The sequence below is a fragment of the Pyxicephalus adspersus genome, chromosome W (genome assembly GCF_032062135.1).
Source record: "Pyxicephalus adspersus chromosome W, UCB_Pads_2.0, whole genome shotgun sequence".
Lineage (NCBI taxonomy): Eukaryota > Metazoa > Chordata > Amphibia > Anura > Pyxicephalidae > Pyxicephalus > Pyxicephalus adspersus.
In genome coordinates, this window is record NC_092870.1 from 11,878,135 (window position 1) to 11,906,063 (window position 27,929).

Below are 27,929 nucleotides of genomic sequence, written 5' to 3' on the forward strand. Positions count from 1 at the left end.
TCCAAGTGACATCCAAAGTAGAAAGCAAGAAAGGAGATTCTGTGTCGGAGAAAGGGAGTGGTGGTTGGTAGAGGTGTCAATCTGGTGGCAGAGGGATATACAGGTTATGGCTGCAACATGGAATGAAGCTGTATTTGCCGCTCGAAGAAAGTATGATTATGAAGAAACTACAAGAAGTAGTGTTTTCACATATACAAACAGCAACAGCACTCAGGGTGAGTAATGGGTGAGCAGTGTCAGCAGAAGACTAAAGGTGGCCATAGATATCCTAGAAAGATCAGTTATCTACTGGACAAATTGTAATTCATATAATGTTTTGTGCAGCTGATACCCCCAAAAACACACCAGAAAAATATCTGCCATTAGTATCATACTTGCCATCTACATCTGCATACAACCAAGCAGATGTGTATTGTCCAGCAATACTTCATATTTGTAATTTCCTGCCTAAAAAGTTTGTACATGCTTAGAAGATCTGTTGTCATGGATTCAGCCTTTTGACAACATTAACATACACATGCAATGCTTCAAGTAGAATTTCCAAATAAAACAAACAGCTTTGATGATTGACAGATTGGCAGATATCAGTCATTTTATATTGGGTACAATAAATGTTCATTAATGTCTCTGGGCACCTTTTTTATCTGGGATCTATGGTTGTCACCAAGTTTCTTAGATGTATCAGTTTTACATCCTTTAACCCACTACATTTTTTTTATTTTTATAAAGTTTTGCTTATTTTAAAAAGTACATAGATATTGCAATTTTTGAGTTTACAGACAGTCCCATAATACAACTACTTTTAAATCAGTCAGATAAATGTGCTGGAAAAACATTAAGCTGCAGTTTGGCAAAAAGTTTTGGGCATGCATGCTACTTATCTGACTACTTTCCATCAACAAGATCAGGAACATTCTGTTGAACAGAAATCTCCTTTATGTTTGCAGATCAAACCACCAATGTATTTTTGTTGGACGCCTTACAGAAATTTCTTATAAACAGCTCTAACAATGTGTGTGTGTATATATATATATATATATATATATATATATATATATATATACACAGAAACATAGCATACTAAAAAACATTTTTTTTTTTTGCTAAATTGCTTTATTATGCCGATTATGCCAACATTGTTAATTCAAAGTTGTGGAGTCTATTAAAAAAAAAAAAATGCATAGCTATTTCCCCACATAAACTGCAAGTATGTTCATTTTGTATGCATTAACCAGTATTCCCCTATTAGATTTAAGGAATGTTTGTACGATACATGAAACATGTGACTATTGTGTGAATGGGACAAAATTAAATGTGCACTTTTAACGATTGGCCACTAAATAGCAGAACAAGTCATTTTTTAATAGGAACTGAAAACAGAACTAAAGAGAGGTACAACCATTTGTCAGCGCATTTCAAAGGAAATGTCTGGGGGAATCATTTATAAATATGACTGACACGTTTAAACAGTGATTGTTTTTCAATAGATTTTTTATTAACACATGTATAGAAAGTTCAATACAATAGGAATAATAATCAAAAAGAAAATGGAAGGGGGTTCATGAAAAAATGGCATTACGTTACAATCGAAGTCCAGCCATCACTGTTGTAAGACTGTATGTAAACAGTGCATAAGACAAAGGATACAGTTGTATAGTATGTTCTGCCCTATCCTGGGCTGTTGGTGCACCTGTGTGCTAGTGTAATATTGTAGTGTACAATGCTATAATTTATTATCATGCAGTGTCCTTTACATTGAATAGTTTACAAACTATGATGGAACACTTTGGTGGTAAATGTTATTGAATTGTAAACTTTGTCCACTGTCATGGTCTGTCTGCAATTTTTAGAACATTTTAACTACTTTCAGATAGATTTGGATTGTAAAAATTATTGTATTTGATAGAAGATTAAATAATTGTTTTGGTAGGTTGCTTTGATCAGGTTGGTTGAAAGCAGATTAAATTGACAGGAAATGTAGATAATACCATGACGCTATGCCAGGGCATATTGGTTGAATGAAAGGTCAGTCTACTTGAATGTGATATACTTAATCTATAGGCGGTATCTTATGGGCTGAGTCATCCACTGGAATTCTATATATGCTAACTGACTGTTAGTTAATGGTCTAACATCCATCAAAAGAAGAAAAAAAGTTTAAGTTTTGGGTACACTAACAAAAGCTTGAAATGTGCAGAATTGTAATGGTATACAAAGGGCATTTACCCAAAGTGACCAGTCAGATTTCTCTTTGAATTACAGTAATTGAAGCAAAGTGAAGATGACTTCTGATTGGTTATTATAAGCTGCTGCACACTGAGCATTGTATTTTTCCTTATGAGATAAATCTCTAATTCTTCATGGTCTGTCTCTCTCTTAAAGGCCTCCTGCACTTTCTGCTTATACTAATGCTGCTATTTGTTTCAATAGGTGTTCAGCCCCATTCAGCAAGAAATCTTTTGAGCATGGATGATGGAGCAGGCAATTTAGAGACTGAGGAAGTAAATTTAGGACATTACGGCAGCAGATCTTTACAGTAGAGCTAAGGGGCAAAAAAACAAAAACAGTATATTTTTTGGACCATAAAATAAATCAATAGACACAAACTGTGTTGCAATTCAAGGGAGTTACTACATAGAGGTGTACGGTTTAATTTACCCATTCGGGTGAAGAACCCAAATTGAATAAATGGGTAAAGGGGGATTTAGGATACCAAAAAAACTCAATTGTAATAATAAAAGCAAGTAATTTATTAATCAATTAGTATTAAAAAAAATGTTCATTTAAGGCGTTACACCTCGGCTCTCCAGGGAATCGCTACACCAGCTTTCCTAATCCATCAGACCGGCTCTTCTGAGGCACGGAAGAGCCTCCTACACTCCCTGGGGACCGAGCGGCGGCGGGGGGCAGTGGAGAGAGAGGAGACTGCCGCTCGCAACACACCCGGAGCAGGGGACCCGTGCACACGCTGCAGGAGCCATTTTTGAGAGGACCCTTGTTATCTGGGACTTAGATGCTTTTCATTGGAACTGCTAGTCCTTCACTTTCTACTTAGAGTGCTGAGCCTGCAAATTTGGGAAACCTGTCATTTTACCCTGTGCTAGATTGCATCGGATTCTATAGTGCTGTACTTGCAAGAGATGGAAACTCCCATCTGTGTTTTGTATCAAGCTGATTTGGCCCATAAACTGTGATTGTCAGCTATTGAAACTTGCATCTGTATTCTGGACCAGGTTTAATTGGCCCATACACCACTGTGCTAGCAAGTTTGTGAAATCTGCTTTTGTATCCTGTCTCAGGTTGAATCGGCCTGCACACCACTGTGCAAGTTACTGAGATCTGCATCTGTGTTCTGCGCCAGGCTGAGCTGGTTCCCATAGTGCTGTACCTATAAACCTATAAAATTATAAAAAGTTCTCTACCCTCCAGGCCACATTTGAAACAGCACTGGCAACCATTGCTTCCAATACTGCACGTATAGCGGAACTGGAACAGAGGGTGAGTGATCTTGAGGACCAAGCTCTGGAAACACAAGGCAAACTTACTACTCACACAAAGCTGATTTCTTCATTAGAAGATCTAGAAAATAAAAATAGGCGCTCCAATCTACGCATAATTGGCATTCCGGAATCTTGGAAAGGGCAGGATCTAATTAGATATATCACAATTGATATGCCATTGGCGCTTAACCTTACACCTCTACGATGCAATGGACTTTATTAACCAGGACCGCAGCAACTTCCAGGATACGTAAGAAATATGATGGACACTAAATGCTTGCATTTTGTAGTCCCCTTTTTCTTTTTTTTTCTTAAATGTTATGGCTTTTGATGGCTATTTTAGCATGTTGGAAGCCCCATATAGAATGATTCTGATTTATACTATTTTGATTTGCATAACTGTGCTTTATCTGAAAGATTTTTTTTCAGTGTACTTTAATGTTGAATATGAAACATTTTGGATATTTTGTTAGTGTTCACCGTACTGCCTGGAATAGATGGCAGAGGTTTGAGTTTTTATATTTAAGACAGAGGAATTGGAACAAAAGTATATGTGTTGTATATGCGATTAATGTACTTTAGGTGTTTGTTATGGTAGGAGATACAGATTTTGTAATTGTGTTATACTTGTGCAGAATGACTACTGATTTGCTGGAGGATTTGAGTGACCCCTTCTGGCTGGGATTGGGATTGCTTTTTTCTGAGATAGATCAGCTGGATGCACTTCTCCCCTATATAGTGGACAGCCCTCAAACTAAATTGCGTTTAATATCCTGGAATGTAGCTGGTCTTAACAGTCCCCAAAAACGTAAAAAAGTACTGACACATTTAAAACGCAGAAAACCTGTTTTCTGGGTAAGTGCCTGCACCCCTTCCAGAACACACTGACTGCTGTTTCTGTGTGTGGTACAGTATTATATTATTACCCTTTGTATTAATGGGGTATATGTAATATCTGTAATCAGAGATCACTTTGGGAAATCCTTACTGTCAGTATATCAGCTACATACACAAATATATATATGCTCTGCCCTTTCAGTTATCTTTGCTGATCTGCACCCTCTGTCTAGTTACAGCTAGCATAGGTTAGGCATCCGATGGCCCATAGGTAGCAGAGGTCCGGTTGCATTGTTAGATTAGTGTGATTGCTAGGGTCTAAGTGGTAGGGCAGATAGATTGTTCCTGAACTCCAGAGATTTTGCCTCCATCCCTGCAATCCAGGATCACAGCACACACAGCACAATTGCCGGTTGGAGGATTTCCTTGCTGTTTTCAGGATCATCTCATCAGGACATCTTTACTACAATCAACTCCAGAGGCCTCTGCAACTCATCCTGACACTGATCATTACTGGAGGTATTTGTGGGTATAGACTGTATATATACCCGGGTATATCTGTGCACAATTCTTCTCAGGACTCTGCTATGTGCTTGTTATGTGTACTCATTGATGTTTACTGATTGTATATATTGTTATTACTGTTTTGAGATATAAATCTTACAAATACTCCAACCTGCGTGTTCAGTTACCTGCAATGGTTAATGTTGTATGCTGGGTGTAGTGGTTCCTCGGGTGTTTTATATTTCTGGTTAATGTCCCAGGAAGGGAGCCCCTCTGCTAACAGAGACCCTGTCCTGGGTGGAGGCACTGCCAACTTTATTATTATCCTCACTCTTCCACATAGCGAAGGATCCTCTCTATTATCTACAGGTTAGCGCCATAGCCTGTTTTGTGGGGGTCATTTACATGACCCCCCATACAGGGCTACATAAGTTTAGATGCTAAGAAGGCGTTCGATAAGGTAGAATGGCCACTCTTGCACGCAGTGCTGGCTCAACGGGCGTTTGGTCATAACTTCTCAACTTTTATTCAATATCTCTATAGTCTACCGCAAACTCGACTGTTTATTAATGGTACCCTGTCCTCCCCAGTGGAGATGGGCATCCCTGGCAGGTACCTCTGCTCACTTTCGCCACTGCTATTTAATCTGACTTTAGACCCATTGCTGAGACTCCTTGAATGTTCTTTGGATTTTGTGGGTATGCTAATAGGTACCAAGAGGGTAAAAATAACGGCATTTGCAGACAATTTACTACTTTATATTACTGACCCAAGGACTAGCCTTCCGGCTATCCTGAATCTTTTTACCCAGTACGGCTCGGTCTCTGGATACTCTATTAACCTGGATAAATCCAAAGCTCTGTACCTGACCAATTGTGTTAGACCTGTTTGGGGGTCTTTATACCCTGTGGTCTGGTGCAAGGAGAAACTACAATACCCAGGAGTTCAAATCACCCAAAAAAACGGCTAAACTGTACAATGCCAATGTCAAACCGTTGTGGCGTGTTGTTAAGACTCAATTACACAAATGGTCCTCATTTACTCTCTCCTATCTGGGCAGAGTGAGCCTGATTAAGATGATTTTGTTCACTAAGCTTTTGTACACTATTCAAATGTTGCCAATACTGCTCCGCCAACCAGATCTAAAAGAATTATATAGATTATTTCATTTTTTTGTTTGGGAAAAGCAAGAGAGCACAGGCAAGCATGTATATTATGCACCAATCTGTTAAGAATGGAGGGCTAATTTTTCCCGATGTAGAATTGTATAATTGGGCTGCTTGAGATATCTCAGGGATTGGCTACATGAGACAAATGATTATGCTGACACGTTTTTGGAGCAGCAAATATTCCTGAAATGCTCCATTAAATATATGCTAAGGGCAGCACGGTGGCTCAGGGGTTAGCACTCTGACCTTTGCAGCGCTAGGTCTAAGGTTTGAATCCCAGCCAGGACACCATCTGCATGGAGTTTGCAGGTTCTCCCCGTGTCTGCGTGGGTTTCCTCCGGGTACTTCGGTTTCCTCCCACATCACAAAAACATGCAGTTAGTTTGATTGGCTTCCCCTAAATTGACCTTAGACTACATTAATGACATATGACTATAGTAGGTACATTAGATTGTGAGCTCCTTTTGAGGGACAGTTATTGACATGGCTATGGATGTTGTACAGCGCTGCGTAATATGATGGTGCTATATAAATACTGTATAATAATAATAATAAATGCTACATCTGCACAGGGAGCTGATCCCAGCTGAGGTGATAACAAACCCACTTTTATACTCAGGCTGGCAAGCGTGGCGCAAGATAAGGGGATTTTCCAACTAAATAGTAACTCTACCCTTCACCTTCTGCATAACCCAGATCTACCATTGGTAATCCAGGGTAGATCGGTTGAGGAGACACGGGTAATATGACAACTGACGGTTAAATCTTTCACTAATAATCTGACTAAGAAGCCCATTTCCTACGCAGCTACAGTGTCTCTTTACCCTTTTATGGAAAGGGAGGTTTTTGTGTATCATCAAATCCGCTCCTTTGTCTCCACAATAACACGGAGATTTTCAGATAAAGATTGGGCCAACGCTTTGGATAAATTGTTGTTTAGGCCGAATCTAGAAAAGAGGGCCATAATGGAAGTTTATTTAGCTTACAAACCAACGCTTAATTATGAGGAGAGGAGTACAGGTTTAAGTAGATGGCATGTTTTTCTTTCAACTAGGTCCCCAACAGAAATTCTGTCTGACTATCGTAGAGCCTGAAGGGCGATTCCCTCCTCTATGTACAGAGAAATGGTGTTCAAATTTTTTCATGGTGCCCATGTTTCTCCACACCGCTCACATCTTATGGGTTTGAGTGAGACGCTCCATTGTCTGAAATGTGGTGCAGTTGATGCAGATTTATTCCACATGTTCTGGGGCTGTCCCCTAGTTAAAAGTTTTTGGAGGCAGGTGGTTTGGTTTGCACTGAACCACCTTGTAACACATCTCCCGCTTACTCCTACCTGGACTCTGATTGGAGTATTGTCTGAACAGGTTCGGGTGGCCAGAGGATGCAGCAGACTCCTGCAGCAGACTCTTTCGCAGATCTGGTCTGCTACATCAGAAGTTCTGTTGTTGACCCGTTATTGGTGGTATATTAGAAACATAGCATGCATCTCTAAAACTATATATATATATATATATATATATATATATATATTCACATATAGTTTTTTTACATTGTTCTATAATAAGTCAGTATACTGATTAACAAAATATCTCTGAATAATTTGATTTCAATATATCAAGTCACCAGGTGTACAGGTGTATGATATTCAATCATCCAATGTAGTGAATGTCCCAAAAATACCAAACCACACCCTAAGATCCCCCTTTACCCATTTATAGAATTTGGGTTCTTCACTCGAATGGGTAAATTAAATCGCTTAATCCAGTGTTTTCTGTGTTTTCTGTGTTAACCCTTAGTTGTCCAGTCTGTTGGTTCCCAGCCAACTTCCCTGTGCTGTTCCAGTGTTCCTGTCTGTGGATATCCCTGTGTCACCTGTGCCTCGTGTTGCTTCCAGTGTCTCCTATGTTCCCTGTGCCCGCAGTGGCCCCTTTTTCACTGGTGTCTGTCTCCTGGATCCCTGGCGTGTGACTTGACCTCTCTTGCTTGCTGCCTGCCTCGACCCCGGCTTTCCTCGATTATCCTTCTGCTTTGTGATTTGGTACCGTGTTCCAGGAGAGATTTCGCTGAAGAAAGATCTTTTCTCCACGATTAGCTCCATCTTTCCAGCGTCCCCTGGAACCTCCAGTCCCTGCTGTTTCTCCGTCTTCGGAAGAACTGATGCAATTGGGACGTTCATATCTGTCTTCTGAAGAAAGTCCCAGCACTTATCTACAGGCCTTTTCATCTATTGCAGGCAAAAAGGATGCTTTATTAAACTCTGTCCACAGAAGCTGAGAAACTGCAGCGCCTAGTATGCTCTGAGGGGGATATGCTAGGTCACTCTTCTCTCCCCTCCATTTAGCATCTGTCTATAACCATTCAACTTCTTCACAATAAGTCCATACTAGCCCCTCAAGGCTTTAATTGATTCTAGAGCAACAAGCAATTTCATCTCCGCTACTCTTGTGAAGGAGTGCGCCTGGCCTACAGAGCCACTGACTGAACCCCTGCGTATCTCTGCGGTGGATCGTACCATCCTCTCCTGCGGACTTATCCGCTGTGACAGAGTGTCACTAAGAATGTCAGGGAAAGTGTTAAAAAAGGCTCCATGGAATAGAGAGTAGATAGGTCTGTGTAAGTTTCTAGAAAGAAACCTGGTTCTTTAGGGCCCTGAAGCCGGCCAAGGGAGTGAAAGGGTGGGTTCCTTGGCCCAACCCAATCCTGACTGGGATAAAATACACCTGCACTCAGCTGTAAGGTGAGGAGGAAGTAATCAGCCAGAGGGATCCAGGCTGAGAGTGAGCAGTCAGAGGCTGCAGAGAGCCAGAATGGGTTCCAGGCTGAGAGAGAGCCAGAGTGGATTGCAGGCTGAGAGAGAGCCAGAGTGGATTGCAGGCTGAGAGAGAGCCAGAGTGGATTGCAGGCTGAGAGAGAGCCAGAGTGGATTTCAGGCTGAGAGAGAGCCATTTTGAAGTCTGCTGTCAGACTCACTGCTGTCTTCTGACCCTGTTGCTACGGGCGATCTCGCATATGGTGGAGAATGCGGGCAGCATAAGAGGCGTATTAAGCAGTGAAGTTGGGAGCAAGGGCAATTTAAGAAGTGAAGATAGCAGTGTGCAGTACACCAAGAGATTTAAAGGACCAGTGTTCTGTCTGAAAATGGAAGAGGTCCTGAAGCAGCTGATGGTTGCTAATGCTACCCAGCAGCAAGCCAATGCTGCCCAGCAGCAAACGAATGCTGCTCAAAGAGAAAGTTATAAATCACAGCAGGAGACCAATCGTTTGTTGGTGGCACAACTGGCGGAAGTCTGGCTGTAGCAGAGGATCAGAAAGGTTGTGCAGCAGCTTTTTGGTAAAAATGACACCACATGATGATGTTGAGGCCTACCTCCATTCATTTGAGAGGACTGCGGTGAGAGAGGGCTGGCCCTAAGTGCAGTGGGCGGGTATAGTGGCACCATTTCTGACAGGGGAATCGCAGAAGGTGTATGTTTACCTGGCCCCAGAGGACACCAAGTGTTATGTGAAGCTCAAAACTGATATTTTTAGGCGTGAACCCTGCAGTGCGGGCCCAATGAGTGCACAAATGGACTTACCAAACACATGCAGACCTCCAGAAAAGGTCGTTACACAGGGCAACGCAGAAGAATTTTTCCACACGTGAGGGCGGGAATGAAAGACAGGTTGGGGACCGGGACAAGGAGGACAGAGGGCCCGTGAGATTTTCTCCATGGACACTCGGCGCCCCCTACAGTGCTAGAGATGTCAAGAGTGGGGCCATGTCTCTGCCAGATGCTCTCTACCCAACTAAGCTATGGAGTGTGCTGCTGCCCAACAGATGTCCCTGTATGCCCAGCCAGTGTATACAACCAACACTGAGATGTACCGGACAAAGGTTACTTTAGGAAAGTTTAAGCGCCTTGCAGAAAAGGTGACATTGGTTAAAAAATCTGTTAAAAAGGATGAAGAGACAGAATGTGCCTCCTTATCAGCTGAAGAGAAAATTGCCAATCTTGTTTCAGATGCAGCTTTTGATAAATCCGGTAAAGAATTACAAAATTCTGCCAAAGTGGCTGAAGAAACTGCTCCCGCACCAACTAAAGAAAGAATCCCTGTGGAAGATGCTCATGTGTTAACTGGGATTGAAGCTGATGAAAGTGTTCCTGTGTTGGATGGGGAAAAATTTCCTCTTGTTAAAGTCCAAGCTAAAGAATGGAATCCTGTTTTAGCTGAGACAAAAGAACAGCCTGAAGGGCAGGAAGAAGAAGCTGAGCCAATGGTGACTGAATGAGATGCTGAATCTGAAGATGAAGAGAATGAAGGGACAAAAGAGAAAGAGGAAGAAGTTGGCAATCTGCAACTGGGCTTGGCCTACCAGTAAGTACAGTAGCAAGCACAATAGTGCCATATCTCACTTCACACAGTCTACTGAAGTCCTAGAGAAGAGAGTGGCTCTACTTTCAGAATAGTTGGAAAAGCAGCAAATGAATCCAATGAGAAAACTCAGAAGGAAATGGATGAATTGAAGGGGCTTCTTCTAGACATCAAGGAAAAGATTGAAGATTCCAAAGAAATCCATATAAGTATCTGTTTAAAAGGTGTGGGAAGAGTTTAGTAAATTAAGTGAAGTAAAGATGGAAGAAACTGTCCCTGGTTGGCCTGATGAACAGGAGGCTTAGGGGCATGGTGAGGAAGGTGTTGCTACATCAGTGGGTGTGAAGGCTGAAAAAGTGATGGGAAATCTGAAGCCTCCAAAACCAACAAAAATTAAAAAGGAATTCGTAAGGAAAACTTGCCAATGTGAGCTGTGCAGCTATACCTGTCCCAGACGCTCAAATCGTGATCGTCCCATGAAGAGACACCTGAGAACTCGGTCTGGGGAAAAGCTATATGAATGCTATGTTTGTCATGTTCGGTTTACGCAGGGTGGAACCATGAAAATGCACATACTGCAAAAGCCTACTGAGAATGTAACCAAACTTCACTGTCCCTATTGTGATACAGGTATGGCAAGAAAAAGTGATCTAGGGGTTCACTTAAGCAACCAGCGTCCTTCTACCGAACAAGGAAAGAAGTGCCACTCTTGTGATGCAGACTTCGATGACCATTATGCCCTTATTCAACACCAGAAGTCTCACAAAAATGAAAAGCGATTTAAATGTGATTGGGGTGTGGACAGAGAAAAATGTGAAGACCATTAACACAGTGGCTGTTAATGGTGCCGTGCCAATAATACAAAAACTGGAACCTCAGCTTGCTGTAGCAAACAACATTGCTGGGATTGGACTGGATAAGATTGAAGAGAGGCTGCCCATTTTGTATCAGCTAAGTGACAAGATTGTAACTTATGCCTCAGAGGCTGTCAGTGGTGCTAAAGATGCAGTCACTCATAACTGGAGTGGTTGAGAAGACCAAGGGAGCAGTGTATGACAGTGTGGAGATGACCAAGTCTGTTGTAAATGGAAGCATCAACACTTTGCTTGGGAGCCGTGCAGTGCGCAAAATGAGCAGCGGTGTTGATACTGCTCTTACAAAGTCTGTAACTCTTCTTGAACAATACCACTAACTGATAAGGGACTAGAAAAGGCTGCAAAAGCAGAGGGGTTAGAGGTGTCGAAAGACAAGGCAAGCTACTATGATCGCTTGGGATCACTCTCTACCAAGACACGCAAACGTGCTTACCATCAAGCATTGGCAAGATTCAGGGATGCTAAATGCAGAAGTCAGGAGGCCATTGCTCAGCTATAGTTGACCTGATTGAATATGCCAGGAAGTACCTGATGCCAATCAGAAAATACATGATGCACAGGAGAGGCTCTACAACAAAAAGGGACAAAAGCAGAAAGTGCGGTCCAAGCAAGATGTTTCAAACAAGTAGTAAAGATAAAGCAAGAACTGGGTGAAGAGTTAACAAAGGAGGAAATTCACATTCTGAGTGATGCCTGAACTAAGCTGGAAGAGCAGAAGAAGTTACTAACAAAGGAGAAGAAAGAACTGCTGGAGCTGAAGGATGATGTTCAGGAGTACAGTGAGGATCTGGAAGAAACTAATTTAAAGAAAAGACGCTTCGCCAAAGTCGCTTAAAGAGGCCAGAGACAAAGTGGACCCGAGCACCGGGTCTCTAAAAAGAACATTTTTTGTTGTTTGTTTTATTGTGTTAATATTACTGGGTTAATATGCACCTGCACTCAGGTGTAAGGTGAGGAGGAAGTAATCAGCCAGAGGGATGTCAGGCTGAGAGAGCGCCAGAGTGGGTTCCAGGCTGAGGGAGAGCCAGAGTGGATGCCAGGCTGAGAGAAAGCCAGAGCAATCCAGGCTGAGAGAGTGATCAGTAAGAGGCTGAGGGAAGAGGATCAGCACTGTGTTGCAAGCTGGAGGGTGCTTAGGAGGCATCTCAGTCAGTTCCCGGGGCTGTGGGAGAATAGAGCTCGGCCTTGCACCAGCAACGATTACATGTGAGTGGAACATGCTTGTTTTGTGTTCTAAAGAAGGCCTTGGATTGGTTTTGCGTAAACTGCTTTACTGTTAGAGAGGGACTATCTAAGTAATGGTATGTAGTTGCTCAGCCAAGCCATTGCTTTTGTTTGTAAAAGTGCTAATAAATAGGAGCAGGAGCCTGTGTTCAACCGCATTTTTAAGTCTGCTGTCTGACTCACTGCTGTCTTCTGACCCCGTTGCTGCGGGCGATCTCACACCGCTTACAAACCTTGCCCATGCAAATAACGGTAGGAAGACCATAACCTTCCTTGTACTTCTCCAGCCCTCATCTGCAGTCATCCTGGGACTCCCATGGCTTCAACAAAACTCTCCAGTGTTAGACAGGTCTATTCCAGAGGTATTGGCTTGGGGTCCTTCTTGTCACTCTCGGTGTTTGACCAAGCTCCAACCTCTCAAGCCTCTTGCCCTCTCTACATCGGAGTTGGCTCCATCCATTTCAATCCGGTACAAGGACTTCAAAGATGTCTTCTCCAAATGCCAGGCGGAGCAACTTCTTCCCCATTGCTCCTATGACTGTGCGATAGACCTCATACCTATTTCCACACCTCCCAGAGGTCGGGTATACCTGCTTAGTCCTTCGGAGACCAAGGCTATGAGTGAATACAGCTAGGAGAATCTGCAGAGAGGATTTATACTTAAGTACTCTTCCCCCACTGGGTTTTTCTTTGTCCAAAAGAAGTCTGGGACCCTTCGTCCTTGTATTGATTACCGTGGTTTGAATGCCATCACTATTAAAAACCACTACCCACTGCCACTTATCCCTGATCTATTTGACCATCTCCGTGTTGCTCAAATCTTTACCAAACGGGACCTCCGAGGTGCCTACAACCTATTTTGGATCAAGAAGGGGGTTGAATGGAAGACTGCATTTAATACCAGGGATGGGCATTATGAATATCTGGTTATGCCTTTCGGTCTCTGTAATGCCCCGGCTGTCTTCCATCACTTTGTCAACAAAATATTTTTTGACCTTCTGTACATCTGTGTCGTTGTCTATTTAGATGACATTTTGATTTTCTCCCGACTTGCCTTCCCACTGGCAGAATGTCGGTCCTGTCTTACAGAGATTCAGACAACCTAAGGCAGAACCTAAGGCAGAAAAGTGTCTGTTTGAATGCCCCCAGGTGCCCTTCCTGGGTTACATTGCTTCGAAGGATGGCCTCTCTATGGATCCTGAGAAGGTTACAGCTATCTCCAACGGGCTGCTACCCTGCGGTCTTAAGGCTACTCAGCGTTTCCTGGGTTTTACCAACTACTACCGGCAGTTTATCCAAATTTACTCCATGCTGGTAGCGCCCATCACTGCACTGACCCGAAAGAGGACTCTAAAAACTGCCCTCTGAGGTTATTAGGGGCTTTTATTCCTATTACTCCTTTTATTCTGGCCCAGCTCTGATTAGGCAGGATGTTTCCAAGCCCTTCTCAATAGAAGTTGATGCCTCCTCAGTCGGAGTGGGAGCTTTTCTTTTCCAGACCCCCACCGTAGCTTGACGCCCATGTGTATTCTTCTCACTGAAGTTTTCCCCAGAGAAGAATAACTCCATTGGAGACAGGGAGCTGCTGGCCATGAAACTCGCTCTAGAAGAATGGCGCTATCTTTTGGAGGGCTCCCCTCACAAGGTCACTATTTTCACCGACCACAAAAACCTGCAATACCTACAGTCGGCTTGTCCGCCCTAACCCTTGGCAGGCTCTTTGGTCGTTTTTCTTTTGCCGTTTTGATTTTTTAATTACCTTGGTTCCGCTAACTCCCGAGCTGATACTCTCTCATGCTCCTTCGATCCACAGGATTCTGAAACCACTGCTGAGCCAGAGTTTAATATCCCATTGGCCCGTATCCTTGCCTTGACCTCTGTTCAGGAATCTGCTATTAAAACCATGGTGCCTCCTCAACTCCATGCCAAAATATTACATGGTGCACATGACTAAACCGTCTGGCCACCCGGGCGTTCACAGAGCTTTCACCCTTCTCTCCCGTCTGTACTGGTGGCTCAACCTTCGTAAGGATGTGACGGACTATGTCAAGGCCTGTGCTGTATGTGCTCAAACCAAGCCGTCTACTTGTGCTCCAGGAGGTCCTCTGCCCATTCCTAAGGAGCCCTGGTGTCACCTGTCCATAGATTTTATTACGGATCTTCCAGCCTCTGATGGCTGTACGGTCATTTGGGTGGTTGTAGATCGCTTTTCCAAAATGGCCCATTTTTGTATTCCTTCCAACTTTACCCATCAGCAGCTGCGTTGGTGCCAGTCTTCACCCATGAAATTTTTAGGCTTCACGGTATGCCCACGCATATAGTTTCTGAACGTGGGGTGCAATTTATCTCTCGCTTTTGGAAAGGCTTTTGCAGATCCCTGGACATCTTTGCGGACTTCTCCTCAGCCTATCACCCGCAGACTTATGGGCAGACAGAGAGCGTTAATCAAGCCCTGAAGCAATATCTCCGAGCCCTTGTTTCTGCCCACCATGATGACTGGGTAGCACTGCTACCATGGGCAGAGTTTGCTCACAACAACCATGTTAGCACCAGCACCAAAGAATCACCTTTCTACATTGTCTATGGCAAACATCCTTGCCTTCCGTCTCCTATACCCTGCTCTGCCGAAATACCTGCACTTGGTGCCCTGCAGAGATACTTTAACCGCATCTGGTCTTGGGGGGGGCGGTGTAATGTCACACTTACCTTTTCCTCACTAAAGCACAGGCCTCTATCTCCTGCGCATGCTGGCAGTTCTGCAGCTGGGCATGCCTCTGTTTCTAAGCTTTATCAATTCCGTCCAATCCGCTGGCCAATCGGAAAATAGCCTCTTGATTAGCCCTGGCTATTTAGATAGCTAACAGACTGCACTCTGTGTTCATACATCAAGTCTCCAGTAGTGCCGAGCCCCTAGTTCTGTGAGCTAGTTCCTGTACACCTGTCGCTTAACCCCCCTAGCGGTAATCCCGAGTGTGACTCGGGGTGGCTTTTACTTGCAAAAAGCGGTAATCCCGAGTCACACTCGGGGTAACTTTAAGAGCCCCTCTTACCTTTGCCCTACGCTCCAGCGGCGATCCAAAGGTCCTGGTGTGATGCCCGGGCACCGGTCCGTCGGGGGTGTGGCTGGGCGGGAAATTTAAAAGCAGATTACTGAGTAATCTGCTTTTAAATATCACCCGGGTCCCGGCCACGCTGCTGCCCGCATCTCCAGAGATGCAAAGCACAATGCAGGACTTCTGCATTGTGCTTCACGTTACTGCAGATGCCAGCAGCAATAGCAAATTCCGGGGGTGGTATTATATTATAATTTATGATTATAATATAATAAATAAATATAATTATCATACCTGGGAGTTAATCCGAAGAATTACAAGCCCACAATATAAACAAAAATTTCTATGCAAAAAAAATAGGATCTCTTTTTGCATCAAAAAACTGACAGAATTAGAACGCTAGGGGGGTTAATCCAGTGTTTCCTGTGTCCAGCTGTGTTAACCCCTCGTTGTCCAGTCTGTTAGTTCCCAGCCAACTTCCCTGTGCTGTTCCAGTGTTCCTGTATGTCTGGATATCACTGAGTCACCTGTGCCTCCTGTTGCTTGCAGTGTCTCCTATGTTCCCTGTGCCCCCTTTGTCACTGGTGTCTCCTGGATCCCTGGCAATGGACCCCTGGCGTGTGACCTGACCTCTCTTGCTTGCTGCCTGCCTCGACCCTGGCTTTCCTCAACTATCCTTCTGCTTTGTGATTTGGTACTGTGTTTTGCCCACCTTGGTGTGCTCAAGGACCGTAACTTGGCAGTAACCAGCAGCGCAACATCCTCACCATCAGAGGCTCTGGAGAAAACCTGGTTACTGCTTGGACTCTACACCTTGGCCCTTCTTAGGGCTCACGCCACCTCCGTGCAAGCCACAGCGCCCCCTAGTGGTCCTGTCTCTCTGTTTGTAACACCTGGACTGAGGTTGGCTCAGAGATTACATAATCATGCAAATCCTGTGCTGGTGTTGTTTTATAAAAAGAAAAATGAAAATTCCCAGCCTTATAATGACATGATGATGTTAAAGCCCAATTGGAACTTGCTCTCTGTGAAGAAGCAATGGCACCTCTACAGAGGTCTGCATATTCCCGGCAGTCACAGTCAGACCTCTTTGATTAGCGGGGAGGATGAGCTTTGCTAAGTGTAGCTGCATTCTAAAGAAAACAAACTGCAGAATGCATTTTTCAGCCATCATGCTTTTTAAAGCATAAAATTGTATTAATTATTTGGTTTTATATGCACAGATACATACATGTATACCATTTATTCAAACAAAGCTTCCCTGCCTATATTGCATAGTACAACGATGGGAGTTGTGGTTATAATTTCTCTCCATTGTAACTCTATCCTTTATCATTCTCAGGTCCCTTTGAGGGTCCAAATTATCACATTGCACCAAGATGGGTCTACAATGTCACCACACTCTGGATGATTTTTGTTGTTATAGCTTCTGTTTTCACCAATGGGCTTGTCTTAGTGGCTACATTTAAATTTAAAAAGCTTCAACACCCTTTGAACTGGATTCTGGTCAACTTGGCTATTGCTGACCTTGGGGAGACTGTCATTGCCAGCACCATCAGTGTCATCAACCAGATTTTCGGTTACTTCTTCCTTGGCCATCCCCTATGTGTAATTGAAGGATACACTGTTTCAGTGTGTGGTAAGTCCTTACTGAGTTTTAAAATGTAATGTTGTGCATTGCATGCTGAAGTGACAAGTTTTAGTGTCCCCAGATGTTGTTTTCCTGCGTTTGAACACACCTCAAATGCAAATTATCAAAATCCGTTTGGTTTCCATATAGCAGGCTTCAACCTGCTTTGGATTACTCTGTGCTCTTGATGCAGAAATTCTAATCAAGGTGCATTTTAACTTGAGCCAAATACAAATGGGTTTAAGTAGCAAATGCAACATTAGAAAAAAAAAACCCATGGGCATAGTGTCGCCATTAGTTTTTTTTCCCTTCTATGTGTTTGAAAACTTTAATGGATTTTACCATATTGTCAGCAGTTTAAATTTGGCATATAATGCAGCACTTACTGGGAATATAGCACTGGGAGGCAAACGGGAGGGCTGCATGCAAATGTGGTGACAAAAAAAAACAAAAAAAAAAACACACTGACTAGAGGAGGGAGTGGAATGAGCAGAGAAATTACCTCTACAGTCAATTGCTTTCTTTATACTGCCCACTCAAAAATCAAAAGGAGACCACTGTATTGCTTAAAGGACAACTGTGGTCTAGGCAACACTCTCAGCTCTTAAGAGAAAAGCATTCTGGTCCGGTTGAGCCAGGACATGTTTTGTGCAAAAGCTTTGAAAATCTGAACAACACTGTACAGTGCAGATCATAGGAGGAAGGAAAATATTCTATTTAGCAGGCTTCACTCACAGAAGCAGGTTTATTTATTTATTTTTATATAAAAAGGTCTAAATGATTGATCTTTCTACAGGTATCACTGGACTTTGGTCATTAACAGTAATTGCTTGGGAAAGATGGTTTGTTGTGTGCAAACCATTTGGTAACATCAGGTTTGATGGAAAACTGGCTATTGCTGGAATAGCATTCTCTTGGATTTGGGCAGCTGGCTGGTGTGCACCTCCAATATTCGGTTGGAGCAGGTAAGTGAAAACAAAGTTTAACTCCATTAAATACATTTCAGGTGCATCAAAAAACAAGTCTTTTATATTTTGCAATTTTCCTAATTTGGTTTTTGAAGGAAACAAAATGCAAGTCAATTGGCAGCATTCTGTAGAGTGGAACCCCTTCTTTAGCATGGAATCAGTGGTGTCTCTGTAGACAACCAACATGACTGAAGCTCTCCAATCAGCAGGAGCATGAGGTTTGCTGATGGTAGAGTTATGGGTCTGACTCACTATCCAGGGGAGTACTGGACTTCTGTGAAGAAACCATGGCTTTTGCTTTTTTTTTTTTTAAACATTCTTTATTTAGAAATTTTATTTTTATAAGGAAAACCAATAAGGAAGGGGAAATAAAAAAAATGTCATCATATAAAAGTACATCATTAAGGTTACGAACATCAAAGGGGAGGACAAAAACAAAAGGAAATATCGGGAGATATACAACAGTGCATTACATACCATACAAAAAATACACAATAATATAAAATCAATAATAATGCCAACAGAATTCACCACAACCCATGAACATGGTTATTTTGCAGAGACAACTTATAAGTGACAGACTGACAAATTTGATGGATCTCATTAACGCTTTTCAGCCTTATTGAAAGGAGAATTGGTTGGGGGTCAGGTCTCCTCCAGTATGCGGATATGCATGAGTTCGCTGTCATAATAAAATGCCTAGTCCCCAAATTCTTGTATGCTTTTTGGGAGAAAGAATTATGTTATATGAGAAGGAAAGCAGGATCATCAGGGATTGGTGCATCTGGCAGGTGCTGGGTAATGAAAGTGGCTATTTTCTATGGTCATTGACAGTTCTCTTTCCCATCTACCTAAAAAGAGGTTCGCATATGATGGTGCAACCTAGAATATGCAATGTTTGGTGTAATGAAAACACATTACATGTAGTCACATACTTAATATTATTATTATTAATAATAAACAGGATGTATTTAGCACCAACATATTACACAGGACTGTACATTAAATAGGGGTTGGAAACGACATACGAATACAGACAGTGACACAGAAGGTGAGGACCCTTCCCCAAAGAGCTTACAATCTAGGTGGGGGAATTAATACACAATAGGAGCGGAGATCTATGCAATTTCTTACAATACACTCCCTGTCACCCATACACTATTAATACTATACAGAGCCCTATCACTTCTCCTAGCTGTGAACCATTGAGCCACCCATTATTTACATATGGACGGCTTAATAGGGTAGTGTGCACATAAGGACAGAAGTGAATGACAAATTCCCACATACGCAAACATCCCGCACGTGCCCCCCACCACCTCAAACACCACTCACTCCCAGCCCCTAACTGATCACTTTGCAGCACCTTCGTCTGCCAAACTGTGCATTAGTTGTTACTTTGTACACTATTCAGGTATGTGATGCGATAACTAAGCATTAAGACATTGTGACCTTTTACTTGCTCTCTCCTAACCAATCAATTTTAATCTCATTTGCATTTTTATTTTTGATGCCATATGACATTTGCAATGGGAATTGTCCTATATTTAGGCCGCTTTTGTGTTACCAAGAATGTGGATATCAGGAATTCCCCACTGGAACAACCTGCACCAACCTTTATTATTATAAAATATTATTTTCTTAATCTAATTCATTTTCATTAAACCCCTCAAATTTGGACCTCAGAAATTTCCTACTAATCATTCCAACCTTATTATCTCCCACTCTTTTTCTTTATTATTATTATCGACCACATAATCATATTATTCTAACATTATCTAAAATGTAGTAAGTTAATAGGTACTCTTATTTACTCTCTATTTTTAGAGACTACCTTGTGTATATATATATATATATATATATATATATATATATATATATATGTATTCACCATTGTGAAATCCCTGTTAAAATGCTCTCAACCCACCACAAGTAAGTAAATATTTTATCAATTATTCATCCTATTACAATTATAATTGTTATGCTCATTACCACCACTCTCTACACATAAGATACATTTGAAACTTCACCGATTGAATCAACCAACATTGTGTAAATTTGCACATATGATTACTCCTGAATATAGTTCAAACAATGAGAATAACACACTTTGATTTTGGAATATTTTATTGGGCATGAACCTATGTATCAAGTACAGTGGTACCTCAGGATATGTCTGCTTTGGAATAAGTCCAACTTGGTATAAGTCCTGTTTGGACACAAAAAATCTTGCTTGGTGTACAACCTTTGTGCTAGAACTTGTATGGGTCAAAATGAGCCAACAACGCGCACTTCCCTTATTTACCTCTCTCGAGACAAAGCCACGACTGCCCACAAGCGTCAGTATGTCAGTTGCCACCATTCAGTGAACAACCCGCGCTATAACTCTCTGTAAAATACATAACATCTCCTCCTCCCTTCTCAGCACCATCCTAGTAGGCACTGGACTATTCTCAGTAATGTAAAGTGAGGTTAAATTTTCATTGATTTCAGCTAATTGCTTTTGTATTTATGTACTTTAGTATTAGGCAGTGTTTAAATTATTCTATACAACTCCATCAATGTACAATATGCCAATAACAATAGGATTTTTTTTTTTCATGGGAACGGATTAATAATTTTCCTTTTATTTCTTATGGGAAAAATTTGTTTGGTATAAGTCCTGTATTGCACTCACTTTATAAACCATGTATATCTCATTACCAGTACAAACAAGCTATCAAGGTATTATATTGTGCATATACTGTATTTGTTTATTATACCAACCTTTAAGATCTGCATATCGCTTATATGTACAGCCTAAAATGCTCCTCACAAATCCAAATAATGTGTTCTCCGTGTTGCCATGCGACTGATGAGGCCACTAGGATACTGACCCCTTTGGATTTGGAAAGTTCAGTGCAGCTATAGTATACAGTAGGAAACCTTTGGTCCGTGAGTTTAATAATGTGGTTTCTACGAAAGTGGGTCTCTTGAATAAAGGCCACCTGGGCTCATTGTCTATGTAGTTCAGATCGATCGCTTTTCAGGAGTGTTAAGCCCTTTAACATTATAGGACACCAGTTTTAATAAGCCCATGATGTATGGTGAGTGACCTTAGGTGGGTAAGGGGTTGGGGGGGCATTGGAATATGAAACAGGGGGGATAGAGGGGAGGTTCAAACAAAGCTCTAAGGCGTGTGGAAGAATAGAGAAGTAATATTTCCTAAACTGTAATGGAGTATGATCGAATATAGAAATGTATGTGCAGATTGGGTGCACAATTTTCCTTAGGGAGGGTGGCTCGGATAAACTGGAGTGGGGCCGGGCAAGAAATGTTGATTGTGGATCATACAATTGGTGATTACAAAAAGATGACATATGTGTGGGGGGAGGCGTGTAAAGAACAAACATGTAATACGATGCAGTGTAGCCTGAATCTTAACACGTAAACCTGAACAGTGTAACTGGACTCAAGGCGTTACCTAGGTTAATAACAATATTATACTAAAACAACAGAATCATTAAATTGTCAAAACAAATACCAGTCTTCTCCATTGATAGTACAGCAGAACCTCAGGTCGGGTTTTGTATAGTACGGTGAAGTGAGCCTCGAGATGACCTTTTCTTTGCTGGTTGCCATTCCGACACTGCCAGGGGGTCAGGAGTGCGGTGTGCCGTGGCCAATCAGGCAGTGATATCTGTGGGAGTTCGAAGGTGCCTAAAAAAGATGTAAAGTCCTCCAGCAGAATTTGATGTTGTTGTTCCTCAGTTGGTCCAGGAGTGGTTTTAGGGCTCTTTGCCGATCCTTCTCAGCAGACCCTGGTACTTCAAAGAATACGATAGGTTTGGCTTTGAAGGTAAATTCCTCCTGAGATCTGGCTCCATCATTATAGATTCTTTGAGCTGATAGGAATGGATTCCAAAGATAACATCTTGCAGTCGCTCCAAATCTTGGCTGTGAGAATACTTGCCTAAGCAAAGGTGTGAAAGTGAGGCAGCCTGATTCCTTTTGTTGGCAAAGTCCAGATTCGCTTGGGATGTGTGGGCAGAGGCGTGTCTAGTGTTATGGCCCTCGTCATTCGCTACAGGCGTGAACAAGCTAAAAAAAAAATTGCCAATTTTCTGTTTTTGCATGGATTGACCAGTGGGTCCCTCTTTGCCCATGATTGCCTGTTAGAGTGGACACAATTTGGTGAGACAGTAATCCTTCCCAGCTGTAAGCTGAAACTCTCTTAAAATCAGGGCCTGACAAGGATGAATCTGTTGCCAGATTCTGGGCAGCTGCTGTGAATAGGTTTAATAATGTGAGGCTCCAAATTAGAGGATGATGCTGCTCAGTTGTAGTTGTTGATTCAAAGTAGCAGGCATTCTGGTTTTGATGGGATTAGGGACCGCAATATTTAATGTACCCCTGCTTCTGGGGCTGCCTCCTGTGTCTCCAAAGCCCGTGAGCCACCACAAGATACAAGCACCATGTGTCCAAGATGGCCACTCAGTCGCTGCAGTCAGTAATTCCCGAGCGTATTCGCGCACAGAAACCGGGACCCGCCCACAATGCACGTCGGGTGCTAGGAGCCTTCCAACAGCAGTGGTGTCTGCAGCTGCCCATGACACACAGAGAAATGTCAGCAGATTCGGTGTATTAGCACATTCTAATCTAACTAACTTGTATTTTTTTTTTTTTTTTTTTTTTTTTACAGATACTGGCCCCATGGCTTAAAGACATCATGTGGCCCAGATGTGTTCAGTGGCAACAGTGACCCTGGAGTTCAGTCTTACATGATGGTGCTTATGACCACTTGTTGCATAATTCCTCTGACAATTATTGTCCTTTGTTACATACATGTTTGGTGGGCCATTAGAAAGGTGAGCAAGCTACCATTAGAACCATGTAGGTAAAAGTATTTTTTTTTTTAATTTTCATGTATACATGGCTGTCTGTAAGAGGATGATGTGCAACATAGTTGTTCCCATCAGGGAAATTACAGGTTCCCTAAAACAATTCTTACCAATGACTATGAGACTGGGGATGACAAAGAATACTACCAAATCCTAGCATTAAGACCCATACATACAACTAGCTCTAAACATTCTGTAGCCCTGTGGGTGGGATCACAACACGTTGCATGGCAAAATCAACAGAAAATACAAATGCATTATACAAGATTGAAACATATTTGAACATTGTACAGATCCTTCATATAGTCTTCTCAGGTGCAGCAAAACACATATGTATACGCAAATATTATACACACATTTCTTCCATCTTTTAGGTAGCCCAGCAGCAGAAGGAGTCTGAATCAACCCAAAAGGCTGAACGCGAGGTCTCCAGGATGGTAGTGGTCATGATTGTGGCTTACTGTTTCTGTTGGGGACCGTATACATTTTTTGCCTGCTTTGCTGCTGCCATTCCAGGCTACAGTTTTCATCCTTTGACTGCCTCGATGCCTGCCTATTTTGCCAAGAGTGCCACTATTTACAATCCTATAATCTATGTCTTCATGAACAGACAGGTTGGTGAATTGGTAAAAATATCAACCTATCCATAGACAAAGATACAAAATGTTGGCCGGTCGCTACCAAATGTAGGCTCTATCCTAAGGTGGATTGGTGATGTCCATGGAAGGTCACATGATCATATTCCCTTGTGATGCAGCCAATTACTAAGCACAGGTATAGAGAAACCAGTTAAATTCTCTCCCATACCCAGAAGTGGCTAGTATTCTGGATGGGGTGAAGGTGCAAAGAAATATGAAGAGTTTAGTTTTAGTAAATATAGGGTGTCGGGGGATGCCCTTTGCAATGAAATTAGGATTTTTTTTTCCCTGCATGGGTGATAGTGTCTTTTTAGAAAAACCAAAAAAATGCTCGTCAAAGAAGACACTTTTTACTCTTTTGTCCCAGAACCTTTGCCCTATTGTTGAGCAAAGTTGCCCAAAGGACCCGCACCCCAAATAAAAAGGGTAGAACTTCTGACAATGTCATCTGTGCTGACAACATCCCCAATTTCTTGCCCTAGGGTTTTAGACACAGCAAATGGGGAGGGAGTGTATCTGGGGGTTTAAAGATAAATTTACCAACACAATAAAAACATTTAGGTTTAATCTATTGGTGACTAATCTAACACTTTTCTCTTTTTTACTTCCTTTAGTTCCGGAACTGTACCTATCAACTATTTGGCAAAAAGGTTGACGATGGCTCAGAACTATCTTCGACATCTCGAACAGAAGTATCTTCAGTTTCCAATTCTACTGTGTCACCTGCATAACTTGCTAGGAACATCCCTTTCTAAATTGCCTCTTCCCATGTTCTGCACATAATGTATATACTTTATGCAACAAGAGCTATGAGTCGTTCTATCTACACACAAATAATATTTGTATTTATATGTCCATTTTCACCTTCTATCTTTATACTGTGACTAATATTTTTTTGATTGTTTCTTTGTTTCCATTAGTAACGGTCTTAAAAACTAATAAAATATATAACAAAAATGAACAGCAGGACTGTCCAAAGTGTGACTTCAAAAATTGAACAATATTTGTTGAACTAGGTAGTATAATGTAAGTTAGGCCCCTTTCAGATTTCAAATCCGCACAGTTAGCAGCTCCCAGCCACCACCTTTCCAATACTGTGTGTGGTTTTACCCTGCAGCTGTGGTGTCAGTTGGGTTGAGTGCTGTTTCAGCTGTGGTTCAATGTGTTCTGGAAGATGATGGTTCAAAAGGAACTAACCAAAACTGCATTTAACCCCGTCCCAAACGCAGGAAGCTGTTGAACGCAGTTACATACAAGTCAATTGAAGCAGCTGGCTGCTCAAGGGTCAGAAGCAACATGTTGCGTTTAGCCACCACGAACGCAATTCACCTCAATTGCATGCACATAGTGTTTCTCAGCCACTCCTAATCAGTTGCATGGGATCAATTGGGGACATGGTTGAGCCTCTGGCAGACCACTGTGGTTAACAGGTCTGAAATTACCATTAAAGTGAATATATCAGTAGATAATTATGGAGGTTGCACAATGGGAGTTGCCAGTGTGCTCTGGTTTGCCATTGGGCTACATACATCATAATCACAGAATGGAATTATGCAGTCCTGGAAGAAGTCAAAAGTCCTTCACAACTTCTACTGCGTTAGAAACTCAATATATTAAAGCCAGAGCTTAGTGTGAGAACCAGGCAGCATTTTTAGAATAGGAGCTCAGATTTGAACTGGGTGGTTTTGGGAAAGAAAATGGAGTTTGATGAGTGAAGTAGCCTGCCTAAACATTTAGAGTAATGATAAATATATTTCTGTAATAAAATAATCTTTGGCTTGTCATAATGAATATGATTAATGTTTCTCAACAATTTTATAGAAAATATCTACTATGTTTTACCTTATAAACTTTAGTAAATAAACAAGTGTTGTAATTGATCTAAACAAGGAGATTAGTGGTGTAACGTACATACTAAAATGAAAAATCTGAGTAAGTTTTGGCCAAATGCCCATCCCCCCCTTCTGCACATTATCAGTTGTGACTTCACACTGGGCAATAGTCCAGTTTTGGTCCATGATTTCCAGACACTGGCATGGAACTGAGCAAAACATGACATCCTAGAAAAAGTCAGCCATTGGTCTTGTCTCTTCTCTGCATGGGTCTCATTACAGTCTTGCTCTACCATCAAAATTATGTATTTCCTCACTTTTGATGTTCACTCTTTCTTGGTGCTATACCAACATTTGTTGGCCTTGTTATTGCCTTTTATACTGAAGGTAAAGGGGATCAGGACCTACAATGTTTCTAGGACACGGTCCCTTATTCAGCTGACCGCCCACAAGATGCAAAGGATGAGATATTTCGAATAATCGAAATAAAGTACATATTTTCAGAAAATACCACAACCATGGCATCATCAGTGATAAAAACAGAAAGTGTCTGCCAAGCTTTCTTTGAATACTTTTCTGTCCCATCCCTTTACCCTAGTAAACTCCACCTACAAAACTGGAATGAGCAATCAAAAGACAAAAAGGGAGGGGGGAAAACATGGCAAAACACCCATAAACCTCTACTTCCAGTTAAATGTCCAATGGAAGTGAGAGCTCCTTTTTGATGACATGATGGGGTTGACACTACTGCCCTCCAAATGGTTGAATAGAGTCTGCATGGGCATATGCTAGGAAACACACAAGGGCCTGAAGTGCTCCCCAAGAAAGCAAAGTTGGCATTGTTATTATTAATCATTTATCAGATTGCAAACATAAGGGGAGGATAAATGTCATCTAATAACTTTCCTATTTACTTCCTCATTCAGCTACCTTACCCTAGTGCTGAATGGTTCTCATGACATTTCCTGGCACAATGATGTATGATATGCATGAACACCATCCTCACAAGAAAGGAATGATGGGAATTGGAGTAGGTATTGCCAAAAAAGAGGTCCACAGAACCCATTCAGCAAAAGGATGAGGGGGCTGAATGAGGAATTAAGCAACACATGTTTCTAATGGTACCAAAATAAAAAAAATGTCCCACTACTGCCCATCCAGTGTCCCCCATCACTGTGCATGAAGAAAAGGACATGGTTTGTCCCTGGTGAATACAGCTACACTATACTTCCGGCATTAATTCATAAACGCATCTTCTCTCAGCCAATCACAGAGTGCCCTTGTATTTTATGAATGGCCAAGGCAACAAGGGAATACAAATAGAGCTGTTTTGTGAAGGAGAGTCTAAACTCATGATAGGATCACCAACAGCCTGGAGACCCAGAGTGGAAGGATAGATGTTCAGAAGACGGAAGCAGGGACATCATGCTGCTATATACTGTACTTTTTTATGAGAGCAAGTATGAGTTCATTGGTAAACAGTAAGTCATTAAAAGTAAAATACCTGTATGTCTAAGACTATCATGGCAAAAGGATGACAATGCTTCTGTGCAATTTTACTGCAGACGAAGAAGGGTCATCATCCTGTTAAAAGATGGAATGGGAGGTGGGTGGGGTTCTTGACTTGGTATTGGCTTCTTGCAAACCTTGAAAAGGGAAAGGCAAAGGTTATTTAGGTGTGCTCCTGAGATAAGCAAACAAGCCGCAGATAAATGGTTTTATTGGAATGTTGCTTCCCCTCTACTATCCGATCACATCAGTGTGCAACAAAAAGCACCATGTGTTTCAGCAATAGATTTAGCACTGGACCTAAAGTTTGTACACCAGGGAAACAAAATAAACAATATTTAGCATGTAGACAGGATGTCCCAGAAAGGCAATAGGCTTAATTTAGCCTTGGGCTCTGTGCAGACTTTTGGAGAGGTAAGTAGCCAATCACACATTTGATTCATGGAATATATCACTGACCACATCTTTTATGTGTTGTAGTGTCATCTCCTGCTTTGGTAAGAGATATGCACAGGGATTCTTCTAGTGTAATGTTTGTAAAGCTGAACTTCAAGATATGAAAGAATTTATTATATGCTAAAGCATCTACTAAAGTTTAATCTTAATTTTTGCACTCCCTGACAATTATACAATCTGCTTTCATGCCATAGCTTCGTTTAGGTGGTGGTGGTGGTGTGGGGGTCTGTGATTCTCGATGCAATGTGAGCTGGCAGGCTGCTGCAGCTCAGGAAGTACGGAGGCCCAGAAAATATCACAGCATCCTGTCAGAGTGCTCCCCTCAAAAGCTCTCAGGCCCAAGGCAAACCAAGGGCTGGTTCTTGGAAGGAGTTATCCACACGTTAGGCATTTTCATATTTGCATATCAGTCTAGAGGGAAAAGCTCCTTTTAAGGAAGCCAGGCCCAGCATGTGTTGAGCAGCCTCCATGACTGAAACTATCAAAATTGAAAAAAAA

General features: G+C 42.0%; 1 protein-coding gene across 4 annotated transcripts; it reads left to right on the forward strand.

Moving 5' to 3' along the window:
• LOC140342920 (red-sensitive opsin) lies at positions 1-24,595 on the forward strand. 4 transcript variants are annotated; one of them, XM_072429301.1, is made up of 7 exons: positions 92-215; positions 2,431-3,750; positions 16,861-17,157; positions 17,945-18,113; positions 22,798-22,963; positions 23,371-23,610; positions 24,249-24,595. In XM_072429301.1, the coding sequence occupies exons 2-7, from the start codon at positions 3,705-3,707 to the stop codon at positions 24,363-24,365; spliced, it is 1,035 nt and encodes a 344-aa protein (XP_072285402.1). In that variant the 5' UTR covers positions 92-215; positions 2,431-3,704; the 3' UTR covers positions 24,366-24,595. The 4 variants fall into 4 exon arrangements, with proteins under 4 accessions (XP_072285401.1, XP_072285403.1, XP_072285402.1 ...); XM_072429300.1 differs by lacking the exon at positions 2,431-3,750 and having other exon boundaries at positions 1-215; XM_072429302.1 differs by lacking the exon at positions 2,431-3,750 and having other exon boundaries at positions 1-215; positions 22,798-22,882.
• The last annotated feature ends 3,334 nt before the right edge of the window (positions 24,596-27,929 follow it).

Bases quoted from the DNA above. Each gene is read 5' to 3' on its own strand.
- LOC140342920 (XM_072429300.1), top strand. From the start codon at position 107: ATGGCTGCAACATGGAATGAAGCTGTATTTGCCGCTCGAAGAAAGTAT. The intron at 216-16,860 runs GTGAGTAATGGG...TATCATTCTCAG, and splicing joins AAACAGCAACAGCACTCAGG to GTCCCTTTGAGGGTCCAAAT. The intron at 23,611-24,248 runs GTTGGTGAATTG...TACTTCCTTTAG, and splicing joins ATGTCTTCATGAACAGACAG to TTCCGGAACTGTACCTATCA.